This window comes from Anser brachyrhynchus (genome assembly GCF_964034855.1).
Source record: "Anser brachyrhynchus genome assembly, chromosome: 1".
Taxonomy (NCBI): Eukaryota; Metazoa; Chordata; class Aves; order Anseriformes; family Anatidae; genus Anser; species Anser brachyrhynchus.
In genome coordinates, this window is record NC_137694.1 from 23999587 (window position 1) to 24012248 (window position 12662).

Below are 12662 nucleotides of genomic sequence, written 5' to 3' on the forward strand. Positions count from 1 at the left end.
ATGGGGGAAACTACTTCGCCACTTGGTCTTTTTGATATAAGATAAAAAATGGGAATAATTGGGGGTTTTGTTATTCCTTTCTCAAGTGGAGCACTGAGGAGTAAGAATTGCTTAGTGTCTTATTGGGCTGAAGGTAGAATCTGGTATTAATCCAGTTAGCTGGGTGTCCGGTTATTTTAGTTAACAAGGTCCTTTTTACTCTGATTAAATGGACTTTTCTGCTTTTTTAGACACATTGGACATGTTGGTTGGGATCCAAACACAGGTTTCGATGTAAGTAATTTGATGTTTTTCAAGATACCAAATGATTAAAGCTTTAGCGGCTTTTTAATGTAAGTTTTGAAGATTGGAATCAAATAAGTTAACTGCACATCAGACTAGTTATAGATTGTGTGATCCTGTTATGGGATTCAAACAGACATTGGAGTAGAAGGGAATAAGAGGGATTTGGGATTGAGGGCAAAATATTTAAAACTTAAGTTGATATGCAAGGTCCTTTCCTTTCTTAAAACAGACCTTGCTGACTGAAAAGTCAACGCAGAGACATGTAGTTGTTTTAGCTGTCCCACTAAACTGTATCATTTTTTTCCCCATTACAAGTTATATTTTAAAAACTTCTATGTCAAGCTGCTTAAAACTAATGTATCTGACTTGCAGGTGAATAACTTGGACCCAGAACTGAAAAACCTGTTTGATTTGTGTGGAATTTCAGAGGCTCAACTAAAAGACAAAGAAACTTCAAAGGTCATATATGATTTCATTGAAAAAACAGGAGGTGTGGAAGCAGTTAAAAATGAACTGCGCAGACAAGGTAGGTGTTCTCTTATTTCCACAAAGAATTTTGAAAGGTGTTTTTTGTCTTAAGGATTGGAATAGAAGCTGTTGGTCAGCAATTCTTGATATATCTTCTTCTTAATCTGGATTTCATGCCACCACAGATGCATTGAATTTCATGTTTCTGTACACCATACACCTTGTAAAAATGCCCACGCATGAGTACTTTCCCGTTAAGGATAGGATTGGACCCATGTCAGTTAAATAATTGCCAGTAACACTTAGTCTAACTGCAAAGCTATGCATGTATTCCATACAGATTTTTCAGACTGCAAATGTTGCATATTTATTTATAATCTTGGTCTTATAAATAAATTAAAACCTTAGAAGCAATATTGCTGTTGTCAGATATGGTAGTAGTACATGGCTGACAGATGTGTGTGGTGTCTCTCTACCCTGCCAACACTGTAATGTGTGCCTTGAAAAAGCTAGAGACCTGCAGATCTTATGTAAATATTATTTAAAACAAAGGAAAGCTTTTCTAGTTTAAAGGAAAAAGTACTAGTTTTGATGAGGAAGATCTGATTTAGGTTTCTGCTGCAAGATAATTCTCAAATAAGCTATTTCCTGCCTAACCTTTGAATGTGATCTCAGCTGATGTGTTAGATGCTTTTGCTGCAATATCGCAAGTCAATCTGAAAATTAGGCTGCCAATATAAAAGTTCTAAAAATTCACCTAGACCACTTCTCAGGAGAAACAAGAAATAAATTGTGTTGGAATTATAGCAGTTTGAAACTGGTCAATAAATTGTTTGAGAGTCTGAATAGATGTAAGTTCAGGGTACAATGACTTGTTACATTTATTCCTAGGTCCCCCACGTTGGAGTGGTATGTATTTGAGCTGTCATCTGAGCGTATGCTGCTGTGTGATTTTCTTCCTAGACAAAAAACCTTAGTTGACATCTGTTTGACTGCAATACTAAAAATTATAGCCAAATTTCATAGATAAATTGAAAGCAAAATTTCAGTTGCTTTTTTCTCAGCAACAAGTCTGTCATTTTTTTATATAATCTTAACTCTGTTAAAATGTGTACAGAGTTGTTGATCTAAAACTGTTGATCTTTAAGTTAGACTAAGATTTGCCTTGGAGCCTTAAGACTGGCTTAAAATACTTTAAAAATGCCATTTTTCTGTTATGTGTGTATTAACTTCAAGTTGTGTCCACTTGCATGTATACAACTGAAAGAAAAGCTGCCTCGTCTTTAATGTGCATGATAATAATCTACCTCTGTGCTTTTTGGTAGAGGTAGACACAAATATTAACAGTATTTCGGTGGTTTTGTCCACAGTTATGTGATTTGTAGGTTTTACTGCTGTTTGAAGTGTTTTTTTCTCAACTGAAACACATTTTCCTGTTTTATTGCAAGAATTTCTGTGCTTAAGTGTTCAGAGAGTTACAGACACTTTGTTTTGTTGTGATGGTTTTTTTTCCTGCTCTTTCCCTAGCTTTGGTACTGTTGGTTGTTTTTTAGTGACAATACCATCAACAGAAGGTTTTACAAACTTTAGTGTTAATAGCTGTGTAGCGCTTATAAAAAAATATTTTGTTTTGCTGCTTTTTTGCTTGGGGGGAAGGGAGAGAGGATGAGGTAATGGTTCTCCATCCTTGCTGCTCCTCCTTCTTTTCACTTCAGTCCAGATAAGTGTGTAAAAAACGAAAAACAAACATCCAACTTCCTGAACAGTATTTCCACAGTTTGGAGGTGCCATATTGCTCTAGATGTGATGCAGATAAAAATCCTTCCCTCCAGGAAAACTTAAGCCTTGTGTTCAAAATCTACAGGCACCACAAACTCTGGAGTATGATCACGTTGCATCTTTTCAGTAATGCAGGAAAAGTGTAGTGCTTGCAGAGTAAGAAAGACTTGAAAATACTGGCCTCCAATGGCCAGGAAGGAAATAACACCCGTATCGACCAATAAGGGGAGGTAGATTTTTTGTGGTTGTTCTTGATTTTCTTTTAATCAAGAATGTTGGCAGTATTTCTCCTGTAAATATATGAAGTTTGAGAGGAGATGAAGGGGTATGTCTCAGATGAGTAGGGAAGGAGGTACAGTGTCTCTCCTTCTGCCTCAAAATTGCTCTTCTAGGGCTTTCCAGTACAGACAGACTGCTTTCTCAGCTTGTAACAGGATAGAAGAAGTAAAGAAGCATCATCTTAAGGGTAATACCCTTTTTGTTATCAAAGCACATGAAATCAAATGTGAACTTTCTTAATAATCCGGGTGCTGTCATATAACTGAATGGTTATGGGCAGCAGCCACACCACTTACATTACCACAAGCCATTAGATGCTTGATGGCAGAGGAAATGAAACTGTGTTATTTAAAATGCCATTAGCAAAGCAAGTATGTTTCAAGGCCAAATCATATGGAAGTGATCCTGTGTTGAACAAACCCTGAAGGTGTTCTCTTCCTATAGTCCTTCCCATAAATGTTGTTGGAACAAATTTTCAGTAAATTCTGATCTACAGATTTTTTTCTACTGGGTGGGACAGAATTTTGTATATATGTTCACTCAGATTTTTCAAGCCTATCTCAGAGCAGCTGCTGTTGGCAAATAAAGATTGAGCAAAGGTATGTTTGCTAATGACTGCCACTTTTTTCAAGCTCAATTTGTCTGTATACCTAGAATAAGATACAGACCTATAAGATCATCCTCATGTTTTTATGGCATAAAACAGGTTTTTATGACAGGTTTAGAAACACCATGATGAGTTCTTTCATTGCAACAAACTAAAAGAACCATTCACATTGTTTAGAAGGGCAGTATTCCTAAATGAGTATTAGATCATGTTTATTTGTTTTGCTCTTAAAAATAGGTGTATTTGCCAACGCACAGAGGAAGTCAACTCTGCTACACTGAAGCAATAGTTGATGAAGAGAGATGAGGTTTTGCTTCTCTTTTGTGCTGCCTATGGAGGAAACTGCTTCATTAGACTGAAGCTTTTCCCTGGTCTGTCACCATTAACTTGAAATGCTGTTACCAACAATGCCACTTCACTGTTTGGCTTCGCAGTTGCTGCTAGGCTGTTTTAGGGTGCAAAGGCATAGAGTTAAACACAGTGATAGAGTATGTTCAACATTGTATCCCCCCTATCCCTAATTGTAATGCATTAGTATTTTTTGAAGCATCATCTTCCAGTAACAAAACAAACAAAAAACACCTTGCTTTTATTCCCTAATCAAATAATAGATGGCCCGTAAAGTGGAAATTCTGTATTTCATTTTAAAGGAGTTTTTAAAGCCTCTTTCCCTTTTCTTCTGGCCTAGTTCAGCAAAACTTTAGTGTTTTGAATTTTTTTCTGCATTTTGTCATGGGAAATTGAAATGCTGACTTAAGATACACTTGTATTATGAAGGACATTAACCACACTAAAATTAATGACCCAGCCAGTGTTGTGACTTCAGTCGTCGTATGTACTGCACTTGCTCCCTGCAGTGTTGCAGCCTTTACGAGAGTTTCCAAAATACGTGACAGATATAGGGACTATATTCAGCGTACTTTGTATTCATGCAAGCATAGCTTATATTCAGCTATCTTCAGCTTAATTCAGAGTTGGTAAATCTTGTACGTGCACAGAGATCCTTGCAAAAGTCAATGCAGACCCTTTTTTCCTTCTTCTGCCAGACTCTGAAAGACTTGTGAGTACTGAGCATCATGTAACTGTAAATTATTTTGTTCTGTTTCAGCTCCACCTCCACCACCACCATGCAGAGGAGGACCCCCGCCACCTCCACCACCACCTCCCCATAGTTCAGGCCCCCCTCCTCCCCCTGCTAGGGGCCGAGGGGCGCCACCTCCACCTCCCTCAAGAGCTCCAACAGCAGCACCTCCACCCCCACCTCCATCTAGACCAGGTGCAGCAGTGCCCCCACCTCCTCCCAACAGGATGTATCCTCCTCCACCACCAGTGCATTCATCATCTGCGCCATCCGGCCCTCCTCCACCGCCGCCGCCACCAAGTGGGTCGTCTGCTCCCCCGCCGCCACCGCCTCCTCCACCTCCTCCCGGTCCTCCACCGCCACCTGGCCTTCCTTCAGAGGTCGACCACCCGCTTCCAGTTCCTGCAGGAAACAAAGCAGCACTCTTAGATCAAATCAGAGAAGGAGCCCAGTTAAAGAAAGTAGAACAGAACAGTCGACCAGTGTCCTGCTCAGGAAGAGATGCGTTGTTAGACCAGATACGACAGGGTATACAGCTGAAATCTGTGAGTAAAACTTTCTCATCTAAGTCCTTTGGGAGTTGCAAATGGCTGCAGTACTCCAATATCAGTAGTAACTTGTGGCTTTGTTTTGGGCTCTGTCATAATTCATTGAGTTTTTGAAATCATACTCTAAACAATACTATTGGAAAAATGCTCAGTATGTGTACTGTCTATGGATGAGTACTGATGAACGAAATTATCCTTGTTTCAAAATCATTTCTCACTTTTCAGTCAAGCTTTAAGCATAAATACTACAGTAATGATACCACAGTATCACAGCTGTGAAGAACTTTTGCAAGAACTACTATGAAAGATTGCTGATGTCATGAATGCTTCAGTAAAATCTTCTAAACAACTGCAGGGGATGAGTTCAGCAGTAATGGTACTTGAAAGCAATCACTAGAATTACTTAACTTTTTAAAAAGTTAATCTTGAGTATGGACTAACTAAAGTTGTACTATATGACAAAAGAGAATAGTTCAGCTTTTTTATAAGTAAAAGCTTAGCTTGGGCTAAAGAAACTGTAGTTTCACTCTTTCTTCTGGCTGAACATAAACTCATCAATTTTACGGATTTTTTCAAGAAATACACGTTCTGTTTTTCTAATTGCGTCGTCATAACTTTTTTTTTTCCAAGGTATCTGATGGCCAGGAGAGTGCACCACCTACACCTGCACCCACCTCAGGAATTGTGGGTGCATTAATGGAAGTTATGCAGAAAAGGAGCAAAGCCATTCATTCTTCAGGTAAGTCTGATGGAATTTTTCTGATTTCAAGGCATCAGATTTTCAAGTGTTAACATTTCTATTGACATAAAACATTGGGGGAAAGAGCATGGATTTCAGCATGTAGTCAAATACAGAATGCTCTAGGCAGATCTCTAGTGATGATTCAAGTGGGTGCTTTGTGCCACTTTAAATTACTGGTGTATAGTAGTTTGCAGTGATAATGAATTTTAAATTACTAATCAAGGTTAGTATCCTTTATAAAAAGTTTTTACAACTTATTTTGCCCATGAGATATGTGATTAATTTTTTTCCTCATAATATTTTGAAAAGAAGGGTTTTAATACTCTGTTTCTAGAAGCCAGGGCTCTTGCAGAGGCTCATGCGCTTAAAACTGTGGCTTTCAAGTGTGCTTTGGATGCCACCTGCTGGATAATAAACAGATAACTAGTGATACTTGACAAGTCCCATACTAGTACTGAACTGCTTCTTCAGTCTTGAGTGCTTGGAAAAAGTAAGGATGGAAGATTTGCATCTCTCCTTGTAATAACAGCTTAAAAAATAAAATAAATGCAGTGCAGTAGCCACAGTGCAGCTGTTGAGTTACACCTCTTCTTCTTTGATAGATTTTTTTTCTTCCAGAGCTTACATTAGTATCAGACCTGCATTTGCAGTCTGCAGACCATTTGACAATTAAACGCAGTTTGATTTGTGCCTTTATGTGGTAATCTCCAGTTTTGGTGCTTTACGCAAATTAAACACCGGAAGCGTGCTAAATACACCATTTTCTGGAGGGGGGAGTGCTCTTGCCTAACAAATCAGTAGTTTATATGTATCGTAACTTAAAAATTGTAGCATGCTAAAATTAAAAACAGTGGAAGGCTGGATAAAGTTAACAACAAAATTGATGTTAAAGTTGATGTGCACTGTGCAGTCCAGAATATTCCAGTAACCACAACAGTCTTTAGCTCACAAAAATATTTTTTATCTGCTTGTACAGTAAACCGAAATCCTGTTAGAGAATAAACATGGGGAAACAGTTCTTATGTTTTAGAAATTAATCTATCTTAAGTTTAAAATTCAATCTGGAACAAGCTGGCCTTTCTCACATCTCACATTCTCTAAAAAAGAGTAATAGTAAGTATGACATGAGAATTTGATTATTTCTTTCAGCAGAAAACAAGATAAAAATTTCCTACCTGGGGAAGGGAATGAGAAAGGAAACGTAATTTTCAACCAGTATCAATCTAAACTGAACATCACGTCTAGCAATCTTAAAATATAATATTACCAGGTGTCTTGTCCTGACCTTCAACTGATTGTTCTTTTTCAGAATGTTGTGGGCGAAATTGGTAGCACTTCTGTCATATTAATTTGGTGCATGCAATGACTTGCTTTTCCTGTTTTTTAGATGAAGATGAGGATGAAGATGATGAAGAAGACTTTGAAGATGACGACGAATGGGATGATTGATCATATATTATATTATATATATATATTTTTTAAGGTGAATGATATACTAAACACTACTTTCTGTCTATGGATTCTGTAAAATTATCATGTAAATGTTCTACCAATTTGCTGTATATTTTTGTTGCCTTTTGCTTTTTTATTAATCTGTGCAATACCTCATTTAATCTGTAAAGGTTTGTCATAATCCTCTACAAAGCTACTCCCTGTTAATGTGTGCAAGTTTACACCTGGATGATCATGTACATGTGAATACTTTCCATTCCATCAGTAAGGGAGTTTAAATGTAATATGTGAGACTGACGAAAACCTTAATGTAATTTAGTTATAATGCAAGAAGGAAAACACTATTTTCATACCCTACTTTTTCTGTATCTAAATTTTCTTATTAAAACCTAGTATAGCACTATGTTCTTTAAGTGATGCAGCTCTTAGTTTATTTAGCCCCTTCATTTCAAATGCAGTGCTACATGAATGTTGAGGCTGGTTTATACTATTGCATGGTTTCAAATACATCACAACATTGCAGTTCAAATCTTAGCAGTATGCTTTACGTAAAACAAAATCACAACGGAAATGCACAGCTAGTTGTGAAGATTACCTTGCCCTAACTGTAGCAATACTGACTGCTATCGAACGGCAGTAGTAATTGAATACTATAATTAGGGAACTCTCTATCTGAGGTCAAACAGGGTGGCTTTACGTTGTAAGTGATAAAGGCATATTTGATGCAGACCAGTTCAGTCCTATTTTTTTCCAACTCTTGTCTTTCAGAATGAAGAAATGTAAATTACTGGGGGCTATACTGGAGACTGGCAATTGCTACAGTTTGATTTATTTTTTAAATCATTTTTATGTGGTTTTCAGGCTGAAGGGCTGCGTTTAATGCTTGCTTCAATAATGTTTAATTACTTTTTTTTTAAAATTTGTAGGGCATTGGTGTACTAATAAAGTAAACATAAGTGGGATTACTTTGCAGTCTTTGCGTTATGGTACATAACAAATGCTAAAGCACCAATCCTACATCCAAAAAGTTGGAAAGCCATTAACTCACAATGTACAGTTTGACTACATACTGAACTTTATGGCAATATTCTGTTCTCATACGTTGGCTTTAAGACCAAGGGTTGTGATGAAGATCAAGAACCCTATTCACAAGAGTACTATTTGAATAAGTGGACAGAAAATGGAATTCTCATTTCACAGCTCACACGTTTATATGTTGTACTTTATAGTGCAGTAAACCTTGGCATATCTGCCTATTACAAAATACTAATCTGTGCTGTGCAGGTATTTAATATCTGCAGCATAAATTACTGTACTTACTGTAATTTTCAGGTAGAAAATCTTTCTAAAAACGCTATCTGACACAGAATGTTTAGTTAAGTCAGTCATATTTGGAGCATAGTTAATGCATAGTGTCCTGGGCCATGGACTGTAGTCAAGGTATCAAACTCAATTTAAGTTATCGGAATTGTATCGACTGAAACCCAGCGATGACCTGATCTTGACAGGCTGGACCTGCATGATACGGCTTGGATTTCTAACCCAGTTATAACCTAGTCTTTAGCAAATTAATTTAGTTATGTGAGAAGAAAGTAAAGTTGCTGAAAAGTAGTGGGAGGGGTAAGGTTGTAGTTAAATTTTCCAGAGGATGCTACTTCCTTCCGAGAGTAATTTAAGCACATAACACTAGGAAAAACTATTTCCAAGTGATGTAATTTCCTTGCGGTAACTCTTATTGCACTCTGCTGCTGGAAACACTTCCTACGAGCTTTGCTGCTGTAATGGCTTGAGCATTGGATCAAGTGCAAGTGCAGCCAGGGGTAGCTAATGGCAGCGGAGTTAAGAACTCGTGTAGAAGGAAAATATTTGTATGGCTTTCATATAAGTTCTGGTACTGCTCCCTCTTTTTTATTGCATATAGGGCATTTTGAAATTAAGCAGATGAGGCCTAGAGGTTTTCCTAACATGCTACTTACTAGATATGTTTAGCTGTTATGTTCCCGGAGTTGGAGTTTCTGTAATATAGTTAATAATTAAGCATCACAGTTCATTAATCAAATTTCTGTTCCAGGTTTTGAGAGCTCTGAAGTTACGTTATTGAGTAAAACTTTAATTTGTAGATACTGGCCAAAGAAAGCTTCTGGTTTTTCGTTTCCTTTTACTTCATGCAGAAAATACACTCATATTCTGTGGTGTCCAGGTTAATATTTACTTTAAAATAGTGTATGTACATGACAAATTTCGGGCATAAAGACTGCAACGGCAGTTAAGTTAGTCATAACTGCATGCTTCAGCACTCCGCCACTTGCACTACGAGCAGAAGATAGCATTTCATGATAATGGTGCATTGTTGCTAAACATTGTAATGAAGGCCTCTCGTATATTCTGGTTAAATGACTGTCCAGATAGCCTTAGCAATTAACAAACTAGCATGAGGCTTTTGTATTTCAACACTCTTATGTGCATAGACAATATCAGCTAGCCACTTGTACGTATGAAATCCGTAAGAACTTCTCAATCATTCAGTTTTCCATTTATCAAACTGAAATTTTTAGTATGTGAATTTTTGAAATGTACAGTGAATAGGATGTTGCACTGGTGGCAATTCATCATGGAGCATAATAAAATTAATTTGACCCAATTAGTGTAAAACTGTGTGGTTTTTAAGTGCTGATTGTGGCGCAGCTTTTAAAATAGATGTACATCTTGCTTACACGCTTCAAAAGTCGTTTTGGTTGCCTAGCCAAGTTCACAAAGCAGTAAATAGCGACTGTCAAATCACAGCAGTTTTGATGTCTGGAAAGTTGGATTGTGCTAGTGAATAAACACAATGAGTAAGAATGTGACACCCCGTGCTCCTGGCACATCTGACAGCTGCTCAGCAGCTTCTCTGGAAACAGCTACTGCTGCAGGCAAGTGCAATAATACGGCAACATTTCAAGGTCAAACAAACAAGGCTTCGTTAATCCAGAATGAATACTAACGAGTTAACTCTTCGCAATGAATGCTGCGACTTAGGAGGTTTTTACAGATGTAGATCCTTGTCTTGTATGCTGCAGTGCTTGGGCTTAGGACGCTTCAGCCTGGTTTCCTCTAAAGCACACGAAGAGTCTGGCATTTTGAATTTTTATCTAGTGTGTACTTTCTTCTGAAGCTTATTACTGCTCTGATGTGTAGGCCGTAAGTGGAAGGCAAAGTTGAAATTGTTGCTTAGAGGGTGTGCTGATTAAGTGTATGAAGTTCTCTCTGCTCCATGAAGAGAAGCTTAAAAAATATGTTTGAAAAGAGCTTTTTCTTTCTTTTTTTTTTTTATTTGTCGGTGGTTACTTTCCCAAGTAAGATGTATGTAAAGAGGAAAAAGGAGATATTCTTTTGTTTATAAGACTTACTGATCCATTGCAACAGCCTCTATCTAATCATTAGAGGAATTCCTGGTCTAATTAAAGCTCCTGAAGCTCAAGGACAGTGATAAGCAGCTTTATTTATAGAAAAGTGTAAATGGGTTAGGGAAGCTTAGAAGATACTAAACCTCTCTCAAGGGCCAGAGCTATCCTCTAGCACAGCAGTAAGGACGCCTGTTGCTCTGTATTTGTTTGCTGCTTGAAGTTTTCTTCTGAGCAAAAAAGGGACAGGGCAATGTGAATTTTGGAACTGAAGCTGTGGAGGTTTAGTGTGCAGGTTTGAGATTGGTTCTGGGTGACACCAGCCCAGCCCTGTTCTCTAAGGTGGTGTTCAAAAGCGTGAGCGTGTCTGCACAGTTACAGGGGAGACTTTATATCTACAAACTATTACAGCACATCTATTTTTTGCTTGAAGAAATAAAACATGAGTTTGAAATGACTGGTTTAAAAGGGTGAACGTGTTGAAGAGAGAAATAGAATCATTGCATTGCTATTGAAATATAAATAGTGTGTTTTTTTTGATAAATTTTATTTTGTGCTGGATTTTACAGTATTTGCAGAGCAACCTGCTCAGATGAGCCAGAATAGTGATATATCAGTTATTCAAATTTTTATTCTAGTGTGGTTTTGGGTAATGCCTGCTGGAATTGCCCAGCTTTAAACAGCTTAATGTGTACTTGCAATGGAGAATCTTGATATTTGCATTTATTCTATCTATTAGTACTGACAAACACAGTCTGTTTTGCTAGTGCTCTGAAAAGTTTTTAGGGTCTTTTTGGAGCAAACTTCTTAAGCCATTATTTTGTTTGTGTTTTTCCCTCCCTGAATGTTAATTGTCTCTTCTGAGTTTTGTTATTCAAGCAGTATAAATTTTATACTTGCTACTTCAGGATTGGTGCTGTGTAAGGTTTTCTGAGAAAAAGCTTCAGAAGCTATAAAAAACAGGAAGTTCTAAAAAAGCAATAACCAATGTTATGTTTTTGTATGCCCCAGCTGGGGGACACAATAGAATCTGGAGTTTAAAGCTTGAGAATAAGAAATACAATGCTTGTATCATATATCAGACACAAAGTATTTGCTTAAATGCCATCGGCAGGCACTCAGAATCAGCAGTTGGCTCTTCCAAATGTTGATGCCGAAAACCAGGCAACTACCAGAGCAGCTGAGCTGGATTTGGAGCCCTCTGTTGTGAGGTGGGTCTATCCTGGATGCTCAGGGTACACAGACTGCTCAGAAGCTTGTGTCTTTTCCTCAGCCCCCACCTCATTTTTACTGGATGCTAGTATACAATTAACACCCTAATCCGTACAGAATAGATTACTGAAACTTACCTGCTGTTCCCAAGATGTGTAAGAATAAGAGTACTTCTGGAGAGCAAGCACACCACTCTTGTATCAGTTATGTTAAACAGTGGTCAGGCCCAGATTTGGTATTTTTAACTATGCTAATAGTGGATTATCTGGTACAAAAGCAAATAGCAAGGTCTTTGTACCGTAATTGGTGTCCAGATCACATAAAAGGGAAAGTATAGACCGTGATACTGCTGTTGGGTATTCTTTTGAAATGGGCATGCTACTGATTAGTACCCAGCATCGCATCCAAGTCCTAGCTATGCAACATGTTGCCCTTTTCATATGTGAAATCAATATAATTCTGGGATGAAAAGTGTAGTAAATGGTACTTGGACCTTTTTGTCTCTCCACCATGCCTACATTTCGCCAAACAAATAATACGTTTTAGACATATTTCTAGATGACCTTTCCAACACTTGTGTCTGAAAGGCAGACATACTGTGGTTTAGAGAGGGAACTACTGATTTTCTTGGCAGGAGGTCTCCCTGCAGACTCCGTGTTCTTAGAAAAGTATTTGAATATAGCACATTACATCGGTGATGTGTTCCTCAGCCAGACGACCTGTCACATGTGGGTTACTGCTTATGGAGAGAATAGTTCTTACGATTTTATTAATGATAATTTACCATAGTTCTTTATGAATTACCCCAATTCTAATGCAAGCTGTC

At 37.8% G+C, this 12662-nt stretch overlaps 1 protein-coding gene across 2 annotated transcripts in view; it reads left to right on the plus strand.

Moving 5' to 3' along the window:
• WASL (WASP like actin nucleation promoting factor) overlaps positions 1–9882 on the plus strand; it is a 49762-nt gene extending 39880 nt beyond the window's left edge. For both annotated transcript variants that reach the window (XM_080576720.1, XM_080576721.1), the window contains 5 exons: positions 231–273; positions 658–811; positions 4527–5044; positions 5678–5786; positions 7177–9882. In XM_080576720.1, coding sequence (XP_080432846.1) covers positions 231–273; positions 658–811; positions 4527–5044; positions 5678–5786; positions 7177–7238 — 886 coding nt within the window. In that variant the 3' untranslated portion in view covers positions 7239–9882. The remainder of the gene's footprint in view (positions 1–230; positions 274–657; positions 812–4526; positions 5045–5677; positions 5787–7176) is intronic.
• The last annotated feature ends 2780 nt before the right edge of the window (positions 9883–12662 follow it).